At 43.4% G+C, this 27,734-nt stretch overlaps 1 protein-coding gene and 1 pseudogene across 2 annotated transcripts in view; both read right to left on the bottom strand.

The window, feature by feature from the left end:
• Positions 1–91: 91 nt before the first annotated feature.
• Positions 92–8,983, bottom strand: LOC307110501 (small ribosomal subunit protein uS2-like; annotated as a pseudogene). The gene is made up of 2 exons: positions 8,966–8,983; positions 92–5,184 (listed from the first exon to the last, which is right to left on the bottom strand). The product of its transcript is annotated as a small ribosomal subunit protein uS2-like (transcript).
• The window catches only part of MTAP (methylthioadenosine phosphorylase), a 55,569-nt gene continuing 34,275 nt past the window's right edge, over positions 6,441–27,734 (bottom strand). Inside the window, exons 5-8 of the mRNA XM_079791331.1 lie at positions 25,475–25,577; positions 19,710–19,949; positions 14,689–14,811; positions 6,441–10,618 (exon numbers count right to left, since the gene is read on the bottom strand). Coding sequence (XP_079647457.1) covers positions 10,580–10,618; positions 14,689–14,811; positions 19,710–19,949; positions 25,475–25,577 — 505 coding nt within the window. The 3' untranslated portion in view covers positions 6,441–10,579. The remainder of the gene's footprint in view (positions 10,619–14,688; positions 14,812–19,709; positions 19,950–25,474; positions 25,578–27,734) is intronic.

Genomic DNA, 27,734 nt, shown 5'->3' with positions numbered 1-27,734 from the left:
GGGTGCAGGCTGGGCTGAGGGACTTCCTCCCATGCATGAACTTCGTGCACCGGGCCTCTAGTTTCTTATAAATGTAATGGGTTTTTGAAAAGAATGTAACTTTTCTAATTATCATATATAGGATATTATTTATTTAATAACATTTGATAATTATGTTGTTCAGATCTTCTATATCTAAATTTTTGGTCTATTTGATGCATCATTTATTGAAAAAGAAAAAGAAAAATCTCTCACTTTGATTGTGGCTTTGTAAATTTCTCCATGTAATTCTGTGTTGAATCTCTAGACCAATTTGAGGAGTAGTGGCATCTTAATAATATTAAGTCTTCTAATCCATAAGTATAGGATGTTTTTCCATTTATTTAGATTATTAATTATTTTCAACAATGTTTTATAATTTTCAGAGTATAAGTTACTTTTTAATTGTGATGAAACACATTACATAAAATTTACCATCTAAATTATTTTAAGTGTACAGTTTAGCAGCGTTGAGTACATATATATTATTGTGCCACATTTCACTACTTTTTTTTCATTTTACAAAGCTAAAACTCTATACCTATTAAACAACAACTCTCCATTTTCACTTCTCCCCAGTGATTGGTAACTACCATTCTATTTTATGTTCCCACTAGAGGCCCAGTGCATGAATTTGTGCACAGGTGGGGTCCCTTGGCAATAATTTTTCTGTGGCTATAATTCTTGATTAACAGTTATTTGACATTTAGCATATGTCATAGCGAGTGATCGAACTCCCGGTCTCCCGTCAAACTCCCGAGGAGACAATTTGCATATTAGCCTTTTATTATATAGGATAAGTTTAACTAGTTTAGATACATAATATAATCATACAGTATTTGTATTTTTGTGACTGGCTAATTTTATTTAGCATGATGTTCTCAAGGTTCTTCTATGTTATAGCATGTGACACTATTTCCTTCCTTTTTAAAACTGAGTAGTATTCCATTGTTTGTATATCATATTTTGTTTACCCATTTATCTCTTGATGGATATTTGGGTTGCATCCACCTCTTTGCTCTTACAAATAAAACTGCTATAAACATGAGTGTTTGAATATCTCTTCAAGATCCTGTTTTCAGGGTTTTTTTGTTTGTTTGTTTTTGCATGTATACTCAGAAGTGGGATTGCTGGATTAATTTGTTTTTTATAGCACCCATTCTAATGGTTATGAGGTGATATATCAGTGTGGTTTTGATTTGCATTTCTATAATGATTAGTTATATAGAGAATCTTTTCATTTCTTGTTGATCATTTATGTATTATTTTTAGATAAATGCCTATTCAAGTCTTTGCCCAAATTTTAATCAGACTATTTGTCTATTTGTTGTTGAGTGGTAGGAGTTGTTTATATATTCTGAATACTAACCCCTTATCAATCAGATATATAGTTCAAATATATCCTCTCCCATTCCATAGGTCACCTTTATACTCTATTGATTGTGTCCTTTGATGCACAGAAGTATAAAAGTTTGCTGTTGTCTCTTTTTACTTTTGTCATTTGTGCTTTGGTATCATATACAACTAGAGGCCCAGTGCATGAAAATTCATGCACTGGAGTGGGTGGTCCCTCAGCCCAGCCTGCCCCCTTTCACAGTCCAGGAGCCCTCAGGGGCAGGAGGCAACCTGGCGATCAGGGGAAGGCAACACCCCATCACACTTCTGCTGCTGCCACTGCTGGCAGCGCCTCAGCTGGCCCTGGTTACCTGAGCCTCGGGTGGCCCTGGGTGGCTGGGCAGCTGCCATCCGAGGCTTGCCTGTGCCTTGGGCTGGCCCTGGGCGTCTGGGAAGATGCCATCCAAGGCGTGCCTACGCCTTGGCCAGCTCTGGGTGGCTGGGTGGCTAAGGAGACTGGGGCACTCCGAAGGCAGGCGTGTGGAGCAGCCAGACCTGCCTGGGGGCAGGCCCAGCTATGCAGTGCATCTGCCACCCCGGCGGGGCTGAGAGGACTGGGCGCCACCATCTTGTGGCTGTGGGCGCTGCCATCTTTGAGGGCGTGGCAGTCAATTTGCATATTCTCTCCTTATTGGCTGTGGGCGCTGCCATCTTTGTGAGGGCATGATGGTCAATTAGCATATTCCCTCTTTATTAGATAGGATAAATCATTGCCAAATCCAATGTTGTTTTATTATGTTTTATTCTATGTTTTAGAGTTTTAAGTCTTCTGTTTAAGTCTTTAATCCATTTTGAGTAATTTTTGTATGTGGTATAAGGTAATGATACAACTTCATTCTATTGTATTGGGATATCCACTTTTCCCATCACCATTTATTAAAAAGACTATCCTTTGTCCATTATGTATTTTTGGTAGCCTTGTTGAAAACCATGTGACTGTATACATGTGGGTTTACCTTGGGGCTCCTTTTTCCATTGTGTTGGTTTCTATGTTTGTCTTTATGCCAGCACCACACTGTTTTGTTTATTGTAGCTTTGTAATATATTTAGAAATCAGGAATTGTGATGCATCTAGTTTTGTTCTTTTCAAGATTGGTTTGGCTATTCTGTATCCTTTGTGTTTCCATATAAATTTAGTTTTTTTTTTCCTATTTCTGAAAAAGAATGAGGATGGAATTTTGATAGGGATTGCTTTGAATCTGTAGACCACTTTGGGTAGTATGGAACTTTTAACAATATTATTCTTCCAATCCATGAGCATAAGCTGTCTTTCCATTAATTTGTGTCTTCTTTAATGTCATTCATCAGTGTTTTGATGTTTTCATAACTTAAGTTTATTCCTAAGCATTTTATTTTTTTAAAAACTGATTTGAGATTTGTTGTTCCACTTATTTATGCATTCATTGGTTGATTCATTTTTTAAATTTAAATTTTATATTGTTGGCACTATAGCAGATGTCCCCAATTTTCCTTCCTTTGCTCACCTTCACTCAGCCTCTGACCCCACTTCCACTTGGTCCTCACCACACTATTGTCTGTGTACATGGCTATGTTCTTTAATAGTTTATTTTAAAAGTATATATATTTTTATTGATTTCAGAGAGGGAGAGATAGAAATATCGGAGAGAGAATTATTGATCTGCTGCCTCCTGCATGGCCCCCTACTGGGGATGGATCCCCAAACCTTGGCCATGTGCCCTGACCAGGATAGATGCTCAACCACTGAACTACACTGGCTAGGCTGCTTTTATTTTTTAAAGATAAATTTGCTGAATTCTTAGTTAACACTTTCTTTCTTTGAGCACTTTGAATATATTATTCCCCTGGCTTCTGGCCTCTGCTGTCAGATTTGAATATTATTGGGGTTCCCTTGTAAATGATGAGTCATTTTTTTCTTACTCATGTCAAGATTTTCTCCTTGTCTTTGGCTTTCAGTATTCTTCATATGATATTTCTGTTTGTAGACCTTTTTACCTTTATCCTTCTTTGAGTTTGTTGTGCTTCCTGAATATGTAATTATTGTTTTTCAGTACATTAGAGAAGTTGTCAGCCATGATTTTTCCAAATATGCTGGACTTAATAGCGTCCCACATTTCTCTGAAGCCCTGTTCATTTTTTAAAAATTCTTTTTTTCTCTCTGTTCTTCAGGTTGCATAATCACCACTGACCTTTCTTCTAATTATTATCTTCTGCTAATTCAAATCTATTGTTGAGCCCCTTTAGTGAGTTTTTTATTTCAGTTATTATACTTTTCAATTCTAGAATTTCCATTTGATTCTTTCCTTATCATTCCTATGTATTGACATTCTTTATTTGCTTTGACATTTTCTCCATACCTTTTCTACTCTTTAATCATTGGTTTCCTTTTGTTCTTTGAACATATTTGTAATAGCTACTTTGAAGACTTTGTTAAATTTGACATCTGGTTGCTCTCACAGGCAGTGTCTGTCCGCGCCCCCCTCCCCAGTGGATGGGTCATACTTTCCTGTTTCCTTGCATGACTAATAATTTTTGTTGAAAACTGGACATTTTAGATAATATATTGTAGCAACTCTGGGGACTGGTACCTCCCCTCTGGTGCTTGTTGTTATTTGCTAGGTTTTTTGTTGTTATTGTTTTGGTTTCTTTAGCAACTGGCTGGATTATTTTAGTCGTCTTTCTCTTTCCTGTACTGGTAAGCTTCTGATATTGCTCCCCAGGGAGCATATTCTTGGGTTATGCCCATTGTCATTCTGGGTTAACAGTATATTTTGTGCACGTTTTAATTTTTAGAACTTCTATTTTCCTTCAACCTTATTTCTATTTTGCTTAAAAGCTTGTGGAACTTTTAAAACTACTCAGTGTTTATCCCTACCCATTCAGTGGCCTGCGCAGTGGGGGGCTGCAGACCAGTCTTCAGTGGCAGACTGAGCTCTCCAGGCTTCAGTAGGGACCTGCTGAATAGACACAGAGGGCACCGGCAGGCCTTCACACCAGTCTGCCACCTCAGGTTGAGCAGTAGTGAACTTGGGAGCTAGAATATCCATTCACCCTGAAGTTCCTCCTTGGAGCACAGCCATGGTCTGCTCTTCGTTTTCAGTCTCTTCAGGAGCTCTATCGAAGTAGACATCAGGTATGACCTCCCATGGGTGTTCACTAGAGATGGTGCAGAACTTCCTGGGACAGAATCCACCACATCAACCCACCGAGTGAGCCCCCTTGTTATTGCAAGGGATGGCAATGTCCACACAGTGCAGAGCAGAGTCTGTGTTACACAGAGCAGTGGTCGGCAGGTTAACATACATGCCCCCGTGAGAAGCTGGTGGTCAGCCCTGGAATCAGTAACCACAGTAGTCTCAGCTCTCAGATGGCTGCATGGATCTGGCTAGTGAAGGTTCCAGGAGTGAAGCATCCAGCGGTAGCAGTGGCTCCGGTGGCAGCAGCGAACTTCAGCACAGCTCGTGGCCATTATTCCTGGACCATGACTGACATCAGCTGGGTTTTCAGTGGCCACAACGGCACGAGCTGCCAGAAGCGTCTCCCAGGTTCTCTTCACGTTTATGATGTAGATGCCATTACTTTTCCTTTTGTGGTTGAATTGTTCCATTTGGAAGTCAAGGTTGGTGCCACCAAGAGGGTTCCTGCTGCAAGGAATTTGAAGACATCCTCCTCTTTCATGTGCAGGACATTAAGGGCTCCGGACCTTGTGAAAGTTCCCTTTTCAGTTACCTGGGAGCCGAGAACTAGGCTGTTTGGGGCCCTCTCTGGGTAGTTCTTTGGCTGTCTCCATCCCTGACCATACCCAGCTGTTAAGCTTTACTAATTGCTAGGTGATTGCTTTATTGCTTTCAATAATGCCCTGAGGCACAAATTGCTCATCAATAAAACAATGAAATTCAGACTCCTTTGAAGGGATAGTTCTGAAAATCAGTTGAGATTTGTTCTGGCCCCAGACAGTCTCCTCCCAGCTATGTCCTTCCCAAGTTCTCTCATGCTAACGAGCCAGCCTACAATTTAGTTTATATGTCCAATGATTCTGGCAATTGCCCTTCCCTACAATTTCCAGTTTTTGAGAGCACCCTTAGTGTTTCAAATGAAACCAGTTCCTTTAGGAAAAGAAAAGGAGCTCTCTGGTGTATGGCCTGCTCTCCCTCCAGGCAACACCTCTGGTTATGCCTATGGAGCTGGAGGTGCGGACAATGGCAAGCTTCTGAGTAACACTTTGTTTAGTGGCCGAGTGCTCAGTGGTGGTGGTGGGGGACAGTACCTTTAGCTCTTTTTTTGCTTGACTCTCCCAGGATGGAATCACTGCCTAACCAGCCAGCAGAAAGATGACTGGGGCCCCAATATTGCTAGCAGCACCACTCAGTGTAGAACCTCCTTGGTGGCTAGGCAGAAGAGAAACCCCACCTCTCACCTACACTTGACCGTAACAGCTTCAGTAACAGGTGGGAGCAGGATGAGAAACACTGACATCCTGGGATTACAGCTCTCCCACGGGGAGCTGAGGAGGTGGGGCCCTGTGTCCTTGGCTGCAGCAGTCTGGTTCCCATCTTGCCGAGTTGGGAGAAGTGATTTCAGTTCAAATTCCACGGACTCTCACTGTTCTTATAAAATGTTAATAAATTTTCTTGAATATGTGTTTCTTTAGTTGCCATACATCCTTCAACCAAATTGAGATTTTAAGTGATTGTTTTAAAATAATATTCAGGAGTTTTGCTGGTGAGTCGAGTTCCTCATGCTGAAGTCGGTCACATCCCCCATTTTCTTTACTTCCTCTTTCTGGAACACATATTCCCTTTAATAAGATTTGTTAGAACTTGTGCTATATTTTACATCCCCAGATATCATATTTTCATCTCTATTTCTCGATACATCTTGGGTTTTTTCTTGAGTTCCTAATCCAACTGTAATGTTCTGAATAATTCTAGATTTCTAATTTTATTGATATTTTAAATTCAAATTTTCATCAGTAGTATTTATTTTAACATTAAAAAAATCTTTTTTTTTTTTTTTTTTTTGAGAAGGGAGAGTGAGAGAAACATCAATGTGAGAATGTAACAACCATTGGCTACCTCCTGCACATCCCCTACCAGGAATCAAGTCGGCGGCAACCTTTTCAACCGGCAACCTTTCCGTGCTCAGGATGACACTCACCCAGCTGAGCCACACTGGCTAGGGCCCATTTAGTTCTTTCAAAAACCCACCTAGTCCTGGCCAGTAGCTCAGTGGTTAGAGCATCAGTCCAAGCACCTAAGGGTTGCAGGTTCAATTACTGGCCAAGGGCATGTACGTGGGTTGCAGGTTTAATCCTGGGCCCTCGTCGGGGTGCATTCAGGAGGCAACCAATCAATGTGTCTCTCTCACATTGATGTTTCTCTCTCTGCCCCTTCTCTGATATATCAATGGAAAAAATATCCTTGCGTGAGGATTAACAACAAAAAATCTGCCTAGTATTTTAAGGTAGTCTCATTGTTTATTTTTTCTTCCTGTGGCTTTGTTCCGAATCATTTCTCAAATATGTGTTTCATAGTATATATCTGATCCATTTTTAAATTCTACAGGATTTTGATTGTTTGCTATTAATGACTTAAATTGTATAAAATGCTCTTTCTTTGTATATTGTTTTTAATCTTAATTCAAACAGGGAGGCTGTCACCTTACTTTTCAGGGGTTACATGAAGGTAACTTTGAACTGGAATAATTTTTTGCAACTCATTCAATTAACGGATAAAGGCATCCAAAGCTGATGGCTGCTAATATCCAAGAGATGAGACATTATGTCCCTCCTATGGAAGAACATACCACCTCCTCTAAAGTAGTCTTAAAAAAAGGTCTAGATTCAATTTATCCAGTTAGAAGAATACAGAGGACAGAGGATTGTTAAATTACACTATGGGGATACAGTTACAAGAATCTGGATTATATTTAACTCTCAAGGACAAACTGGATTTCTTTCACCAAATAAACTGTTAGAAGAAGAGACAGAATGTGAAAGGTAAAAGGTAAGGAGGAGGAGGAGAAAGGGAAAGTCAGTAAGAGGATGAGGGAACAGAGATGAAAAGAAAATACATATCAACCACTTGCAATGTATGACCTGTAAGTGAATCCTGTTTCAAATAAACAATGTGTAAAAAATGTCATTTATGAAACATCTTAACTTCTGAATATCTACTACATATTTGGTGACATTAAGGAATTTTTATTCATTTTTTTGATAATGGTTTTGTGATTATCTTAAAAATATCGTTTAGAATTAACACTGAAATACTCATGGATTGAATTATGTGATATGAGAAATGCTTCAAAATAACATGGGAGGAGGCTAGGGGGTGGGAGTTTAGAGGACACATTGGCTGAGATAATTCTTGAAGCTGGGTGATTTGTATATATTTGGAAATGGCTTTCCTATTACTACTTTAGCCTTGTAATCTTGATTCTTATTGGGGGGGAGGGGGCATTTGTAAACTAAGAGTGAGGTCAAAAGGGGCAGTTTATGAATGCGTCATCACATTCCAATGTGTGGACTTTTTAAGCCTGAATCATCTGTAAAACTGAGGGCATAGTTTGAAAACACTGACAATTTCCTTTTAATCTTCCCTAACTGAAATCATCAAATGCTTTTGTTTTTTTCATTTTATAAAAATGTGCTCTCCAACAAATACCTATGAAATCAGGCACATTTTTCAGTTGCCTAGTATAAACAACTCCAGGAAATACTGAGGCTAATTTGCAAAACATTCTTAGGTCTCAAATGTAACCTTGCAATACCAGCCTTCTCCACTCTTTTGGTTAACACCATGCATAAACTATTCTGATTATCCATCCTCAAAATCAGGAAAAGAATAATAAGTAGCTTATAATACCAATACAGATTTGTAAGTAAATGTAAATATACTAATCAGTAACTGGTCACTCTTCCAAGGACTTAAGTCACTAAGCTAGAACTTTTCTATTATGCCCATAATCCACTAGGGCAGTGGTCAGCAAACTCTTTAGTCAACAGAGCCAAATATCAACAGTACAACGATTGAAATTTCTTTAGAGAGCCAAATTTTTAAACTTAAACTCTATAGGTAGGTACATTGTTATTAACTTAATTAGGGTACTCCTAAGCTGGCCTTTGCTAAAAACTCAAGGGGCCAAAGAGCCTCATGTGGCTCGCGAGCCACAGTTTGCCGACCACTGCACTAGGGAAACTTCCAAATGCTCAAACTGATCACAATGTTAATTTTGTAAAAAAAGAAAAAAAAGAAAGTGAGGAGCATACCAAGAATAAATGGTCAAAGTTCTCAAAAATGAGGTCTAAGGAAAACTAGATTGGCCCTGTATAAGCAATGAATGATGGGTAACAGAAAACAAGTATAGTCCATTTGTGAAGTCTGGAAATGAGGTTGCTAGAAAAGGCTACTGGATTAACCCTTTGCACTCGCTTGCTTTTTTCTCGATTCCTTTATTCTAATGCTAACCGTGTCGAGCGACATCCGAGTGCAAAAGGTTAAGAAAAGTTTCTAAAAGTGGGGGAGAACAGTACTTTCTGGAGGCAGCAAGAAAAATGCCCACAGGTTTTTACCTTCACATCTTTAGACATCTAAGAATGAAGGAAAGTAAGGGGTGGTATATTTTACAGGGGAGTGAAAACAATTACTGGCTGGAGCCAGAGAATCCTGGGTTCAGATCCACTAGGTCCTTTGTGGGTCTCTAATGTGCAAGTAGAGTTAAAACCACTGCATTAGAGAATCTGCGACATAATCACATGTAACCCAGACAGCTCAATATTAATGCTGGAGGGTAACTGGTTTATTTCACTGTTTACAGTCAGTAGCTTATAATCTTGAAGGCAATCTCACAGACACAAACACACTGACTTTACATACTCTTTGAATGGACAAAAGCTACATCATTCAAGGACCCTGTATAATAGACCACAGTGAAAATTAATGACCCTGAGGAAAAAAGATCTGCCTGTGATAGAAAAGAAAACCCATTCCTTTAAAGTTAGTAATAAAATGTTAATTTAAAAAATACCGGGCACACTTTAATGTGTGTATGTAGTCTCTTCGATAGTTAAGATATCTCAGTGTTAACTGCCCAGCTCTTCTCAAGATGTTTGCAAACCCAAGTATCTCGATGACTGTTCAAGTCATTAATCATCTTTTTTTTTTTTTTTTTTTTTTTTTACAAAATAAAGATGGAACTCAAAAAGAACTTATTACCATCTTAATTTTTGCCTCATTAGCAGAAACAATGTGTTTAACAGCTGGATTTTTCTCAGTAATTTTTTATTTTTAAAACAACTATACTCTTTGATTATATTCATGTAGAAAAAAAATGTGAAGACAGAAAATAAAGGAAATTAAAATGGCCCAATATACGCCCAAAGTATAATAAAAGATTATATGTCTTCCTAGTCTTTTTTGCACATTTATGTAGAATTCTAAAACAAAATCAGTACTGTAAAATGCTCACATGTCCTTTTTCCCCATTTTATATTATACAGCAACCAATTCTTTAGGACATTAAATATTATATAAAAACATGGTCTTCAGTTGGCTCCTTCATAATCTAATTAGAGCTAAACCATAATTTATCTCTAATTTTTGGATATTCAGATGGTTTTGAATCTTTGCTATTAAAACTGACACTATATAAAACATCCTTCTTTACACATAATTCTTTGCAGTTATCATTCACTACCATATTTCTAATTTTTTAAAGAAAAATTTTTAAAGATAAAAGGAGCAGAGTAACCAGCAAAAAGGGTGTTAAGTATTTTTAAGCCTTTTGGTACATTTACCAAACCGCTCTCCAGAAAGACTGTACACATTCACAGTGCCACCAACAAATAGTCCGAGTCCCATTCTGTCTTCATCTTCGTTGGCAACAGAAGAAACTGCACCTCCCACCCATTACTGTCATGAATTTAATGGGGGAAGGGCGAATGGTATCTTCTTGTCTTTTTTCCCAAAGGGTAGGAATTTCCCACACGTTTCCTGGCCATTTGCTTCCCTGTTTTTTGGAGCAGTCCATGTCTTTCGGAAGGCATCTCTCACACTGGCATGGTCTTAGCACATGTTCTTCCTCAGCGGGCAAGGGCACGAAAGCTTTTCCACATTTCAAATTGAGCAGGAATTCCCCAAGTGACTAGAATTAGAAAGTCTTATCTTCTGGGAAGCCATGCTGTATTTTAATGTCTTGGTAATAAAACAGAGAACTGGGCCATATTCTGAAAGGAAAAAAGTAGGCACAGATTATAATTAACCAAGCACTTACTGGTTTTTATGCATGATTTTACTGGAACGCTGTAAAAAACCGTATTTTGATTTTAGAGTGCAAACTCATGAGACATACACTTTTAATAAACTCTCCAGGAAATTTGCATGTGCACCAAAGGGGCTCCTAACCGATTCCTTACGCTCCCTTCCTGTGAGGTTCATGTTGCTTTACCTCAGAGGACTGCTCGGATTCTCACCATCTCCACCCCTTACATATGCACTACGACACATTTACACATCAGCCCCAGCCTGGATTTTTGTTTATGCAACCTCCATTTTTCATCTTATCCCACTGAAAAAAATCATTCAAATTTTAATATTTTACTATCTCCAAAGAGAGTAGGATCTTCTTCATGAGAACAAGTCTAATTGTATCTTTGCAAACCACGATTTGACATACAGTGGGCGCTCAGTATTTCTGAAACCAATTAGTGAATGATACACATTTCAGTGCTAAGAGAGCTGAGAAGAAGGAATTATTGTATGGTGATCCTTAAAGCTATAGAATGAAGGCCACGATTCTTCACTTTCTCTCTTTAGGTTACACATTCCTTTGAGAATCTGATGAAAGCTACACACAGCTTCTTTAACCCTTTGCACTTGCTTGCTTTTTTCTCGATTCCTTTATTCTACTCGGGATTTAATTTTTTAAATACCCCAGATTTTACAAAGCGCGGCAGTAGAATAAAAAACTGGAGTTTCTTTTCATACAAACTTATTTATTTGGATTTTTTCATATTTCAAATTATTGATACATTCAAAGAGTAATTTTAATCTCTAACCGTGTCGAGTCACACTTGACATCTGAGTGCAAAAGGTTAAAAGTGAATACACAGAACACTACCCACCAGTTTTACACACAATTTCAGAAGCTTCAGAGGGGAGGAAAACATTTGATTTCTAAGTTTAAGAGATTACAGTCAAATTGGGACAGTTGAGAAAAACCAAAACCCACCACATATCTTGTAGGCAAATACGTAACAGCAGCCAATATCAGTATGAGTCACAGTTCTAAGAAGTGGAGGTGTGATTTGTGCACTGGGGGGTGGGGGTGGGGTCCCTCAGCCCAGCCTGTGCCCTATCGCAGTCCGGGACCCCTCGGGGGCTGTCTGACTGCTGACCTGTGGCTGGATGGCCTTCTGCTGCTGCACATACACACGCTGGGCCACCGGAGTCTGTCCTGTGAACACCATCGAGTGGGTGAGTCAAGCGCGGTGGCAGGCTCACCCTGAGTTCCCTGAGATGTTCAGACTGCCTGCCTTCTACAGAGAACGTCACCAGGATCAGGCCTAAGCTGGCAGTCAGACATTCCTCTGGGACCCCCCTGTGAGATGCAGCTGTGCGCCAAGCGGCCAGGGAGGAGCCTGAACCGGGGCTGGGTGCCGCACTGCTCACGCTCATCCTGGCCCACTGCCGCCGCCTGTTAGTGCTGCCATGGAGCCAGGAGAGGCTCCCGCCATGGCAGTTGCACTTGCCAGCCATGAGCCCGGCTTCTGGCTGCACCAGGGGCGACTCCTGTGTTGAACATCTGCCCCCTGGTGGTCAGTGTGCACCATAGTGACCAGTCGTTCTGCCTAACAGTCACTTAGGCTTTATATATATATATAGATGCGCATTACACTCAGGCAAATGTAACCGTTTCTAAGCTGACATTCCCCAATCCTTATTATTTCCAACTAGGAGCCAAGTGCGCGATTCGAAATCGCAGGGCACCGCCCACCCTGGAGTCGCCGGTCCGGTCCGGCCCTGCCTCCCTCTCTGGGCCCCGCAGCAGCCCCTCCCCAAGCGCAGGCGTGTGGAGGCCCCTGCTGCCCTGTCCCCGACACTGTGAGCGCAACCTCCTCCTGTCTGGTCGACCTGTCACTACGGCGTTCTGGTTAATTAGCATATTTCTCTAATATATATATGATTCTTATTATTTTCTAGTCCTCTTTTCTTCAATAAGGGCTTTTATAGTTCAACTAGAGGCCCGGTGCACAAAATTCGTGCACTGGGGGGGGGTCCTCCCTCAGCCCAGCCTGTACCCTCTCGCAATCTGGGACCACTGGCTCTTAACCACTTGCCTGCCTGCATGCATGATCACCCCTAACTACTCTGCCTGCCTGATTGCCCCAACCACTTGCCTGCCTGCCTGATCGCCCCTAATCACTCTGCCTCTGCCCCTGCTGCCATGGCTATGTCCAGAAGGATGTCCTGAAGGTCGTTTGGCTGTCTGGTCTACTTAGCATATTACGCTTTTATTATTAGAGATATGATAAAATACTTCATGGAGGAAAGGGATTATTACTTACTCATTTAAGGACACTTATCTCCTAGGTATATAGGTTGAAACCAACTGATGTTTCTTGTTCCTTATATGGACTTAAAAGTCTAGCAGGAAAGATAGATTACAAATCCCATATTCCTGACTTTGCCAGTCCTAAAGTCACCATAATTATACTGGTGTGCAGGAGCCTGCTCGTACCAGCTTACGAGACCCATCTACGTGTATCCTGTCCCAGCTTATCAGTGGCTTCATGTTGGTATCTTAAAGTCAGCTATGCTGGAGCATTTACACCACGTAAACTGGCAAACACTATAAATCATGACGTCCCCACACCCAGCGGTTATCAGTCATTCACTACCATATTGCGTCCTCATCACACTGAAATTGTGGCTCTTGTTCAGGGCTCCTTTTTTTTAAAAATATATTTTATTGATTTTTTACAGAGAGGAAGAGAGAGGGATAGAGAGTTAGAAACATTGATGAGAGAGAAATATCGATCAGCTGCCTCCTGCACACCCCCTACTGGGGATGTGCCCGCAACCAAGGTACATGCCCTTGACCGGAATCGAACCTGGGACCCTTGAGTCCGCAGGCCGACGCTCTATCCACTGAGCCAAACCGGTTTTGGCATTGTTCAGGGCTCCTTGATGGTAACTGGGGTAGGAAAGGCTTATATCAACCTTTCAAATCCTTTTTCAACTACTGGAATAAGGCCTAAGAGTATAGGTGTGTCCTAGGAGACCACTGAACATACTGGCTACCCTCTTTGGATATTAGGTGAATGTAAAATCTGATCAGTTTGAGGCAACTCCATATCTACTAATATGGTTAATCAAGAGTCACAACATGTCCAAATAAAAACCATCCATCTCTGAGCGTGGCAGTCAGTTTAAATTACAGGGTGGGGCAAAGTAGGCTTACAGAGTTTATTCTTGTATTATTACTAATTATTTCCTTATTTTCCACCTGAGCAACTGTAAGACTACTTTTGCCCCACTCTGTAACTTTTCAACTACAGTTGAAAAGTTACCGCCTGATTGGCGTGGCTCAGTGGTTGAGCGTCAACCTATGAACCAGGAGGTCACAGTTTGATTGCCAGTCAGGGCACATGCCCAGGTTGTGGGCTCAATCCCCAGAAGGGGGTGTGTAGGAGGCAGCTGATCAATGATTCTCTCTCATCATTGTTATTTCTCTCTCTTTCTCCCTCTCTCTTCCTCTCTTGAAATCACTAAAAATAAATAAAAAAAGAAAAAGTTACCAACCTGCAACCCACCCGATGTTTATCACTAATGACTCTTAGTTAGATATAACATGAAGAATAAGCAGATACTCCCCGGCACCATCTTGTTACTGCTCTGTCAGTTTTAGCTGTAAAGGCTGCAACCACTCTGCATGGATCTGCCAAAGAAAAAACAGCTTCCTTGGCTACGTAGGCCACATGCAGAGCAAGTGCTATCCATCTTCTGAAGTGGGACTTAAGAGATACGCTGCAGGGCAGAACCGTGTCCAGAATCTGGCACAGTAGATGATAAAACTCTCCCCACCTCAACTTCCAATGGTCTCACATTACCAGCCAGCTCTAACTACCCAGTATCACAAATGGTTACTATGGAAGGAAATGGAATGCAAACTTGCAGAAAACATCTAGGCTAGTATAAAACACAGGAGGGGATGCCCCAAGGGTGAGATGCGCATAAGAGGAAAGGCAGCTGAGGATGTGAAAGTGTCTGCTTGCAGATGGCTCGGGATACTTACCTTCAGGTTATGGAGGGTTTCTGACCATTCCATGGAACCTATCTGTGGTATGGTCGTGAGAAGCAAACTTTTGGCTTTATTGGCATTTTCTTTCAGGGTCTTTAAAACCCGGTCCACCGAAACCTAGAGAAACAACAGCACAGGATGTTTCCAGCAACTAAAAAAATCACACTGCCTTTTGTGGGACATTTCCCTAAGTTCCTTCCTGATCTGTGAAGTCAGTTGATTCTAGTTTCAACCCCGCGGCGTCCCGCCCCCCGCAAGCCCAAGTTTTGCATTTATGAAGATGGTCTTGGTCCCACGGGGGAGGTCTTGGAGAAAACACCTCTGAAAAGTACCGTTTGCAACATGAATTCTAAGAAACTCTCTCCAGAGGTGTAATGTGTTAGCAGCTCTAGAAAGCTGTGGCTGTTCTGCCCAGGTCCACAGAACGGATCCCAGTCACAAAACTGTTGCTACACTGGATAACCAACGAGTCCGAAAAGAAACATTTCTCTTGAGAGAAGTCTTCCAGCTAATAAAGAAAAATGATGAAATCAGAGTATCATTATTTTAATAGCTCCCAATGAATTAATGGATGGGCTGCTAACCTCTCTCTCTCTCTCTCTCTCTCTCTCTCTCTCACACACACACACACACACAACCCAAACCAAATAAACAACCCACTCCTGATGGAAAACTAAACGCTACGTAGGATACCTGAATCTGAATAAGTCTAGATCCAGCTACCGATTTACATAAAATACAGAGGACAGAGAATCTGGTTAAACTACCCTGAGGAGATGATTTCAACAATTCAGATTGTGGGAAAGTACAGATCAAATCATTGGTTTCTTTTTAGAAAACTTGGAAGAAAGCACCTGAAATAGATGAGATAGCTGGAAACGCGAACTCTGCCTGGGAACGGTAAGGCATTCTGGTTGGAATGTGACAAGGACAAGGTGGCTACGTTAGGTATCTCCTAACATGTTGATGGACAGAGCTATGGATCAGAGTACAGATGAAATACGAGTTGCTAGAAGTTGGTATGATAATGGTTGACGTCGGATTCACAGAAACCCATAGGATTGTCTGCTTTTGTCTGTCGCTAAAATTGCTTCGTAAGGAAAGGGCGGAAAAAGCTGTGACTATACACTGGCCGGTTAGAGGAAGAGTACTTGTCACACTTCACTCCACTTAGAAGAAACCCAAGATTCAGGGCACAGCGATTCCAGCTTTCAGTTGGTTTCCTGGAGTACGAAGTCCAGACCCCTCCCACAAACACCAGGATGTGGTTAGACAAGACGATCAGTCCCGCAGGAGAGGGAGTCCCATTACTGTGGGAACACAGAGCGGTGACCGGCTGGGTGCCCATCAGGCCCACGTACGGGCACAGTTATCGTGGATCCTTGAAATTCAGGGTCATAAAGCGTGCAAGAGGTTTACCTTACGTTTACTCGTGTCCTCACACTTCCTGTGACTGGTATTTCTATGTAGACTGACTTCTGTTCTCTTTGTTCCTGCTGTTGGGGCTCCACCCAAAATGCCTCCCTATTAAACCTCCTCACGTTCAAATCTAACCCTCTGTTGGAGGACCAGCTCAATTCTCAAGTTTCCTTCACAAATTTGTTGTAGTCTTTCTACCCCCACCCCCATCACTGCTACTATCTGGTGACCAACCTCCTGGGAGCCAGCATTAAACTAGTTGCTCTACACATTCCATTTGGCTTAATTCTCCCAGTCATCTAGCCAGATCAGAAGTGTAACTGAACAACTCACGCCCCGCACCCTGAAGCCCTGGCTCCATCCCACAGAAGAGTAACTTGTTAAATAACAGGCCAGGTATCACAAGTAATTAGAAGAACAGAAACCTGAAGGTGACTTGGCAACCTAAAACCGTTTAATCATGCCAGGCTGTACACCTGGTTTGAAGCACAACACACACGGCTGGCTGGCCGAGATGATGCTGTGTCATATCTTCGTGTGGCACTTAACATTATTTGCCTTCGTGACTTCGCACTCACAGAAACCTAGTTTCATTACTTTTAACTGAAGTAGTTCCAACTGACTGCTTTCCAAACCTCACGGGGTTGACTGAAGGAAAGCACCGTTAGCGCTGTAGACAGATACGTTCCTAGATCAAGCAGAAAGCCACAGGCAGGCCACAATGCGTCCTCAGCAGTGGCAGACACTGAAGTCTTCTATTCATTGGGAGCAGCTTCCTAACACCGCGAGGCTGAGCAGTTCCCTTCGAAGAGCAAAGCTGCCAAGTCAGGGATTGTGCCGCAGCAGGATGTACAAATCTCTTACATTAAAGAGCATCCTCGTAGTTAATTACACTGAAGGGTCAGGGTAAGGCATCACGCAAAGCACAGAACCTGTGTTCATCTATGGCCGAAAACCCATGTAAATGAACAGACAGACAGCAAGAATATCCCTGTTTTACATGAAACGGGGTGGTGAAACAGGCAGCTCTGAGGTGGTGGGAAGGCCCCCTGCAGAAGATGTCACCTGTCCTAAATGTGCTCAGAGCAGCCACCCCTTCACTTTTTTCTTACTTCGTAATTCCTTGACTGGCTTGGTCAGTGTGGCTCACAGGGTTAGCATCAACCCATGAACCAGGAGGACATGGTTCAATTCCCGGTCAGGGCACGTGCCCGGGTTGCAGGCCTGATCCCCAGTGGGGTGCGTGCAAGGAGGAAGCTGATCGATGATTCTCTCTCATCATTGATGCTTCTGTCTCTCCCTCTCCCTTCCTCTCTGAAATCAATAAACACACATGATTGTAGTTCTGTCCCTTTCTCTATTTTTTTTATTTTTATTTTTTAAAAGTATATTTTATTCATTTTTTACAGAGAGGAAGGGAGAGAGATAGAGAGTCAGAAACATCGATCAGCTGCCTCCTGCACACCCCCCACTGGGGATGTGCCCTCAACCAAGGTACATGCCCTTGACCGGAATCGAACCTGGGACCCTTCAGTCCGCAGGCTGACGCTCTATCCACCGAGCCAAACTGGTTTCGGCCCTTTCTCTATTTTAAATTAAACAAATGATCCAGTTTCTTCAAGAGAAATGCAAGGGATGAAAAGAGAGAGGAAAATATTAGGTTAAAAGAGACCCTGAATAGTTGAAAATGATGAGACAAGAGGGAAAAAGTGAACAATCTAAATATTTGAGTATATTAAGAAATTAATATCAGTATTTTTTGTACAATAATGGTCCTGTTGTCTTTTTACTATTTTATTTTTTATAAAAGAGGCCTCAGCCAGACTGGTATGGCTTAGTGGTTGAGTGTTGACCCATGAACCAAGAGGTCACTGGTTTGATTCCTGGACAGGGCACATGCCTGGGTTGTGGGTTTGATCCCTGAGGTGGGGGGACATGCAAGAGGCAACCAATCAATGTTTCTCTCTCATCAATGTTTCTCTCTCTCTATCCCTCCCCCTTCCTCTCTCTAAAATCAATATGCACACATAAATATCACTCCACCATACACTATACACACACACACACACACACACACACACACACACACACACCAGGGGTGGGGGTGGGGTGTGTCCCTCAGCCCAGCCTGCACCCTCTCCAATCTGGGACCCCTCGAGGATCGGGCCTAAACGGGCAGTCGGAAATCCCTCTCACAATCCAGGACTGCTGGCTCCCAACCACTTGCCTGCCTGCCTGCCTGATTGCCCCTAACCACTTCTGCTGGCCAGCCTGATCACCCCCTAACCACTTCCCTGCCAGCCTGATTGATGCCTAACTGCTCCCCTGCCGGCCTGATTGCCCCAACTGCCCTCCCCTGCTGGCCTGGTCGTCCCCAACTGCCCTCCCCTGCAGGCCTGGTCACCCCCAACTGCCCTCCCCTGCAGGCCTGGGTCCCCCTCAACTGCCCTCCCTAAGCAGGCCTGGTCATCCACAACTGCCCTCCTCTGCCAGCCTGGTCACCCCTAACTGCCCTCCCCTGCTGGCCATCTTTTGCCCACATGGGGCAGCCATCTTGTGTTGAAGTGATGGTCAATTTGCATATTACCTCTTTATTATATAGGATATATTTTAAAAGGCCGTTATAAAAACTATTTACTTATGAAGGCAGGGAAGAGAGAAGTGGGTAGGGGCATATGTATGACACAAAGTGGGCCATGGCCGATAGCTGGAAGGCTGGGTGATGGCTCACTGGGGTTTATTAAACTGGACTCTACTTTCGAAGATGTTCAAAGTTTTCCACAATGAAAGTATTTGTCCTGGAAGCCTGACCTCAACAGTCTGGCTGGACCATGCCATTTTTATTACCTAAAACCCCTCACTGACTTCCCATCTGAAACACAGTCTCCACGGCCCTGCTTCTGTCTTGCTCCCTCCTCTCCTCTCCACTCAAGCATGCCCACCTTTCCCATTACATAAGGAAGCTTCCCCGACTGCAAATATTTGGCTGAATCAACCAGATTCATACGTCTGTATCTCACCTGAGCTTTCTCACATTCGTTTGCTTAATCTCTAACCACCCCCTCCCCGCTCCGTGAAAAACACAATGCTGGCTCCTTACCAATCATTTTTGTTTGCTGTCCTAGTCCCACACCATGCATGGTATCCAGTCTTGGTAGGGTAAACAGACAGCTATGAATAGAGCCCACTTACCAGAAAGATATTAAGCAACAGTAAGTTTTTTTCCTTTGAAAAAAAAGAGCACAAACAGTAGCACAGCACAAGGAAATTACAACCAAGACCTTTATCCTTAAAACAAGGCCCAAATCTCAGGATGATTCCCAGCATGCCTACCATGTACTGTTCACTGCTAATCCTTGGGTAAAAGTGTGCTTTTTCTTTGCTATGAAGATCTTGGTCCTTACTTTCCAAAGAAAACTACAGAAAATATCCGGCAATACTTAACGACAATGTATTAAAAGTTGACTTTAAAACCTGGCAGAAAGGTACTTTCTGGAATGAATGCAATAGAAACACACAGTTAAGATCCTTTCTTACTGGGGCTCATGGCACCTGGCAAGTCAGGCCATACGTGCTCTGGAGAGAATTCTACCTACCACTTCCTCGTGCTCCTTCCAGCAATCATAATCTGTTGCCATGGCGATACTTGCATAGCAAAGTCCAGCCTCCTTAGCAAGAACCACCTCTGGAACTGTGGTCATGTTGATAACATCTGCCCCCCAGGTGCGAAACATGATGCTTTCTGCCCGTGAACTGAAACGTGGTCCTTCGATCGTGAGCATGGTCCCTTTTGAGTGGTACCGGAGTCCTAGCTTCTTAGCAGTCTCTATCAGGACCTAGAAGAGAAGGAACCACAAACGCAAACATGCAAACCCAAGTCCAGCTGACTATTTTATTTTCCCCTGAAATGTGAAACGTTGATTCGTTAAAGATCTTTATTATAAAAGCCTAGTAGCTGCAGACCCTGAGAGAGAACAGTTTCCCAGACCCTCAACCACGCACACATCCTGTGTCCCCGGCCCCTGCACATACAGCTCACAGCTACGAGAGAGAACAGTGAGCTTTTCCTAAGCACCAGGAATGTGTGCCCATGTTTTAATCCCACGTACTTCTTCACAGCTCGAAGAGGCTAAGCTGGGCTGTGAGCCAGGACTTGAGACTGAGCTTTTAACCTCCAGGCTTAGCACAGGTGGCGCTCTTCATCACATCTCCTCAGAGAGATGTGCGGACAACCGTTTCCAAGCTCCTGAGAAATTCATTCTCACTGCTCTTTTGTGAAAAGTCTGAAGACTTCTGTAAAAGCTTTTTTGGGGGGTTAGAAAGTAATGACCCCATAATCTCTTCTGCCTGTTGCCTCTCCTGGGACACACAGTAAACAGAATGGGCCCATGCTGGTTATTTGCTGTCCAGATAGACTTATCTTAGCCTGTGCTTCAACATTCCTTTTTAATAATAATAATAAAAAAATTAGTCTTTTAAACTTAACTGTTAATTAAGGGCTGCTGAAAATTCACTTAACCTTTGTCGTAGTTTTCTCAGCTGTAGAATGGGATAATAATACTGTATATAACTCAAGAGATAGTGTGAGGATTAAATGAGCTAAGGCTATAATACAGCACAGAACTGTGCCAGAGACATTGTAAACATATAAATGCTAACTGGTCTTCTTTCTATCAGAAGCACAGCAGGTCCTTGAACAACGTTGTTTCATTGTAACATTGAAGAGGAAAAATGATCGATTCCCAACGGGCCACTGTCTGTATGGAGTGTGTTTGCTCTCTCCATCTCTGCGTGGGTTTTCTCTAGGGATTCAGGTTTCCTCCTACATCCCCACCATGTGAGGTAAGGTTGTATCTACATCGTCCCAGTGTGAGTGTGAGTGCCTGTGAGTGCACCCTGCGGTAAAAGGGCATCCAGTCCAGGGTAGGCCCCGCCTGGTGCCCGGAGCTGCCCAGATAAGCTCCGGCCACCTATGATCCTGATCGAGAATAAATTTGTTGGAAAATAACTATCTTTCTTGTTTTTATTCACCTTCCTTAAATGTATGTATAGCTCACACTTATTTCAATGTTTAATATTAGAAGGGTTTTGGGATCTTTATATTTAGACTAGAGGCCTGGTGCACGAAAATTCATGCACTGGAGTGGGGGTCCCTCAGCCCGGCCTGCCCCCTCTCACAGTCCAGGAGCCCTCAGAGGCTGGAGGTGACCCGGCGATCAGGGGAAGGCAACACCCCATCACATCTCTGCTGCCACTGCTGGCAGCACAAGCCTCGGCTGGCCCTGGTTACTTGAGCCTCGGACGGCCTTGGGTGGCTGGGGGACTGAGGGGACTGAGAGGACTGAGGGGACTGAGGGACTCCGGAGGCAGGTACGTGGAGCAGCTGCTCACCTGCCACCCTGGTGGCGCTGAGAGGACTGAGCGCCACCATCTTGTGGCTGTGGGCACCGCCATCATTGAGGGCGTGGCAGTCAATTAGCATATTCCCGCCTTATTGGCTGTGGGCACCGCCATCTTTGTGATGGCACGAGGGTCAATTCGCATATTCCTTCTTTATTAGATAGGAAGTTTGGTGATGTTTCTGTCACTAGAAATATGCCACAAGGTCTTAACTCTTGTCTATCTCAGCCTAAGGTAAAATTGGTTTTCTTATATATCACTTTGCATAAAGTCACAGTTTCCAAGAACCCATGGACAAGGTTAAGTGAGGATTTATTGTACTGGCAGCTTCTATAGGTTTACCAAATAATGGGCAAAGGTTCCTGAGATACCATCCTACATAATAAAAAGCTAATATGCAAACTGTCCCCTCGACCAGGAGTTCCGCCCGGGGGCAGGGCTGGCCTGCCAACCGCCCACAGCCCCTCCCCTGGGCTGGCCCGGCCTGATCCCACCTGTGCACGAATTTGTGCACTGGGCCTCTAGTGTGTGTGTGTGTGTGTGTGTGTGTGTGTGTGTGTGTGTGTATCAGTGACTCAAGGTCAATAGAAGGCTCCAATCTAGGGAAAATCTTGCCTGCTCATGTCTGAACCACATAAGTAAATTAATCTATTTCCTTAAAAAACAACTCATGCTATGCTATGACAATGGGAGAAAAAATTTTAACAAGAGCCTTGGTAATTCCAAATTTAGAACCATGACAAGCCACAGACAATGAATAGTTGATGCTACCTCATGTTTAGTTATTCTATATGTGCTAAAAATAAGACTATGCGTAACCAAACCTTTTCCCCAAAGAGTAAAGGTTATAAATGCAAGGGCCTAGATCATGCCTCCCCTCCTTTTTTCAAATTTAATATATAACCAGCCCTGGCCAGGTGGCTCAGTTGGCTGGAGTGTCATCTCATACATGAATAAGGTTGTGGGTTCAATCCCCAGTCCAGGCACGTATGGGAGGGAACTAATCAATGTTTCTCTGTCACACTGATGTTTCTCTCTCTGTCTCTCCTTCCCCCTCTCCCTCTCTAATCAATAAAAACATATCCTTGGGTGAGGATTAAAAAAAGTTATATAACAAGCACTGTCCTGTCTTCATTAAATGTCTTTTAAAATCCCAAATAACTGAGCTGTCGGTCTCAGCCAACCTAGAGCGCTTCTAGAGATCAGTGAAGGAAGATCATAGCTACCAACGGCTGAGGCAACAGGTCCTCGCCATCACCCTGGGAGGTGGGGGCCATGATGGGAGGAGGAGGAAGCAGCGGCTCCTGGATGTGGACTGGGGCCTCTCTGAACCACCACTTTGCACCAACACCTTTAAGGTGTCAGAAACACAAAAGACAAGCTGAGAGATTTCTGGGTCTGAGGCTAAGCTGCTCTCATTTCCATGTTTCGAGTTATCATAACAGAACTTCTGAATCAATCATCTTTGGCTGTAAATATTAGCAATATCAGATCACCAGCCAAAATACATTTCATGAGTCAATACTCTCAGAGTGTATATCAAATCACCTCCTAAAATGACTAGAAGTGACACCAATTTTGGAATAGGTAAAATTTGCAGAGAACAAAATGATATTATTCTTCCACCCATGCCCCCATGACACAGTTCATCTTTCCAAGGGAAACACTCTATTTGCACATAAATATTCTCATATTCATCTCTCTACATATTTATACACATTTTAACACAAATGGGAGGATATGTCCAACAAGGGAGGCCACGTTCTATTACTGGCAAATTTCACCCGCCACCACATTTACATGTGCTCTGTATGCATCACTAGCACTTCCACCGCCCACTTCTACCCCTAATACCATACGTTACTATTTTCTGCCTGGGGAAAGATCTTCAATCTCCTACACTCTCTCCCTAGTCTACCATATTTCTTCCCAACTGCCCCCATTTTGACATTGTCAAGAATTTTATACACATCTAGTTTCTGCTGGAGAGCAAATTTATTGTGTGGGCAGATCCATGTTTCAGAGGGAAGACTGGCAGCCTTCTGATATATTCTGCTGGTGACTACCCAGAAACATATACATCTAAATACATCATACATACACACTGAACCTGCCACTTTTTTAAACAAGTAAAACATGTATTTTCACAGAACTCACAGAGAATGCACACGGGTACACCTCAAATGGCTCCCCGCAACCCCTTACGGTGAATTTTAGATTCTGTTGTTTGTGGGTTTTTTTAGAGTGGGGTGAGGTTAAGATGCTGTTGCTGATGACTACACAGAAACTGGTTTTACAATATAAAAGCTATGATAATCTCTCCCTTCCTCTCTGCTATGACAACTCTGCTTTCCATATGCAGGTGTTAAAATTAGCTGAATGACTAACATGTGTAGGTATTTATATTCTGTTTATCAATTTAAAAGTTGATCTCACTAGCTAGTACATCACTGACAATGCTTCTAATCTGTTGTGTTGCACCTGACTTCCAAACCTGGATTATATGAAAAATACCATGCGTGGAGCAAGAGACGGACTTTTGAATTGTGGTAGCCATTTTTATTCTCTGAGGGCTAAGGCCTGATGCCGACTTCTGTGGGGCTGCCCGCTTTGTTCTGAGATTTTACTCTAATCTCAGAGAGAAGGCTGGAGAGTAATGGCCAAACTCAGCTCAAACGTAAATGGTGACAACCTGACAATGTATAGAACAGCAATAATAATAATAATTTAATTCATAAATGCAGTTACCAGTCATTGGACATTTTTATACTAATACTAGAGGCCCCATGCACGGGATTTGTGCACTGGTGGGGGGCATGTCCTGTGGGGACCGGTCAGCCGAGCAGTGCTTCCACTGTGGAGTGCACTGATCACCAGGGGGAAGCTCCTGCATTGAGCCTCTTCCTCCTGGTGGGTCAGTGCGTGTCATAGTGACTGGTTGACTGGTCATTCTGGTTGTTCTGCTGTTTGGTTGCTGGGCTTTTATTATATAGGATACATTTCTAGGTATTAACTCTTTTATCCCTCACACAGTCCAACAACATATATGTAATCATTACCTTCATTTTACAAATGAGGAAACTGAAGCTCAGAGGTGTTCAGTAACTTTTCCAATGACACGCAGCTATTACGCTGAAGAGCAGAGAATCCCAAGTAAATCCCAAGTAAACTGGTTCCAGACTATATACTCTTAACTAATATGCTAGTCTACACTAAATTATTTAAAAAGTATTCTGACAGCAAAATCAAAACTTATAAAAAAGGTAGGTTGCTACTTTGAGTGATTCAGCTTACAAATGACTGACAGTAGTGAAAGCATTATTAGCAAAGGGAAACAACTTTCACAAAACCTCGCATAGGACGTAAACTTGAGAGGAAGAGGGACCATGTGCTTATTAGCCAACTAGAGGCCCAGGTGAATTTTGTGCGGGGGGTGGGGTGGTGGGGGAGGGGAGGGACGGGGTGTCCCCTCAGCCCAGCCTGCACCCTCTCCAAACTGGAACCCCTCGGGGGAATGTCCGGATTGCCCCTCGCAATCTGGGACTGCTGGCTCCTAACCACTAGCCTGCCTGATCGCCCCTAACCCCTCTGCCTGCCTGCCTGATCACCCCTGCCGGCCTAATCACCCTAACCGCCTCTACCTTGGCCCTGCACCCGGGACCCAGGATTCCCTCCTCCAGCCAGCCGTAGACACCCGGGACCCGGGCTTCCCTCCCTCTGGCCAGCTGCAGGGGCAGGCAACTTTTCTCTCTCTCCCGGGCCACAGCTGTTGGCGCTGGCACCCGGGACCGCGGGGCGGGCGGCTTTCCTCCCTCTCCCGGGCCGCAGCTGCTGGTGCTGGAGGGCGGGCGGCTTCACCTGGGCCCGGCTTTGTCAGGAAGGACGTCCGGATGGTTAACTCTAGATGCCAACCCAAGCCCTTACAATTTATTTTGGTGTACTTTCCAGACAGATTACAAACCTCTCTCGTTTTGGGGCAGAACGGCTCAGCCATTGGGATATGGCACACTCCTCTGGCACAGGAGTGATTCCCATCATAGAAGGTCTGAGGCCTCATGGTGGTCCTACAAAACAAAGTGAGAAGGTTTTGTTTCAAAGAAGGCCAACTTTCCTTGGCCAGGTGGCTCCGTTGGTTGAGTGGCTCCGTTTGGTCCTCCCCTGCACCAAAAAGTTTTGGATTCCATTCCCAGTCAGGGTGCATATGGGAGGCAAACAATTGATGTTTCTCTGTCACAGCGATGTGTTTCTTTTCTCTCTCTCCTTTCCTCTCTAAAATCAATAAAAACAGTGGATTCCAAAATCAGTGGCGACGTAAGAGGAAGCTACACTGACACACTCCCAGGACCAAACTGGAATTACAACGAAAATACAGAAAACCTGGAGAGAACCCTGATAACCAAGGACAGAAAGTGGAGACTGGCCCTCGCTGGTTTGGCTCAGTAGATGGAGCATTGGCCTGCGGCCTGAAGGGTCCCAGGTTTGATTCCGGTCAAGGGCACATTCCTGGGTTGTGGGCTCAATCCCTAGTGTGGGGCATGCAGGAGGCAGCCAATCAACGATTCTATCTCATCATTGATGTTTCTGACTCTCTCTCCCTCTCCCTTCCTCTCTGAAATCAATAAAAATATATTTTTAAAAAAAGAAAGCAAGCAGAGACCACACAGAGACTGATAGGAAGTGCAGAGGCACAAAAGGAGGGCTGGCTGGGCTCCCATAGACAGCAGCTAAAGTTCTAGAGGGTTATCACAGCTGTGGGGATTCCCGAGAACTCTGGGGCCTAAAGCCCAAGCTGGGCTCCCTTTCACAGAGCACTAGAACTGAGAAAGGTGCTCACATAACATTTGGCTATGAAAAGCAGCAGGACTGCTGTCTGCCAGCAAGAGATGACTGGAAATGCCAGCACACTCATAAAGGGTCAACACACAAAAATTTGGGGGCACCCACTCACCTTGGCAGAGTGGACTGGAGTTGTGTGAGCAGAAGCCAGGGTTGGGGGCTCTAGGGTTAGACCTCAGAAGATAGACACCCTGGTTTCCTGTGCTGAGTCATTCCCTCATGCTGCAGAGGACATCTTTCTCCAGTGTACCTTTGGGATCCAGGTGGTTTTTGCCTGGGGAAAGGCAGTTGCCCCACCCTATCGGAAAACCCCTTACCCCTTCCTGTGGAGTTTCCAAGACCCATTAAGAGACTAAGAATAACAATCAACCTGCAGGCAGAAGTAACTGCCCCACCCTGTTGGAAAACCTCTCACCCCACAGTATGGTCTATAGCCAGAGGCTAATCAAGACTGAATACAATCAGAATGCAGGCAGACGTGGGACTCTGGAGGCTTTGAGTCTTTGCCTATTCTAATTTGGGGCCCAGGGCTAGGAAAAGCAGACCTTGGTCCTTTCCAAAGGCCCCCAGCCCCAGCATAGGGAGCCACAAGTTGTGGATTGCTGATAGCTGCAAACAGGGTACTCAGGGGCAGTTAGAAACAGTGTCTGACACTGTCTTGCATTACAGATTGGGAGGCATAGCAGATCTATCTAATACACAGACACAAACCCAAATAGGCAGCCAAAATGGGGAGACAAAAAAAACACAAAACACACACACACACACACACACACGCCCCAAATGAAAGAACAAGAGAATTCTCCAGAAGAAAAGCTAAATAAAATAGAAATAAGACATTTATCAGACATACAGTTCAGAATAATGATGGCAAAGATGCTCAACAGCATGAGGAAAAATATAGTAACTGTGAAGAATAACGTAACACTAATAAAGAACACAGTGGGAGGAACACCCAGCAGATTAGGCGAACTGAGGATCAGATCAGTGAATTAGAAGACAGGATAGACAAAAATCACTCAATCAAAGAACCAAAAATAAAATTAAAAAAAAAAAACCCAGGACAGCTGGGAGTAGAGGGATCATACCTCAACATAATAAATAAAGGCTATATATGACAAACCTACAGCCAACATCATACTCAATGGGCAAAAATTAAAACCATTTCCACTAAGAACAGGAACAAGATAGGGGTATCCCCCTTTCACCACTCTTATTCAACATAACACAAGAAGTGCTAGAGAAAGTGATCAGACAAGAAGAAAACATAAATGGCATCCAAATTAGACAGAAGAAATTAAAACCCTCATTATTTGTAGATGACATGATGATATACATAGAAAATCCTAAAGACTCCACCAAAAAAATACAAGATTTAATAAATG

This window comes from Cnephaeus nilssonii (genome assembly GCF_951640355.1).
Source record: "Cnephaeus nilssonii genome assembly, chromosome: 14".
Taxonomy (NCBI): Eukaryota; Metazoa; Chordata; class Mammalia; order Chiroptera; family Vespertilionidae; genus Cnephaeus; species Cnephaeus nilssonii.
The sequence above is the reverse complement of the archived record's forward strand: the minus strand, read 5'-3'. Positions and strand labels throughout refer to the sequence as shown.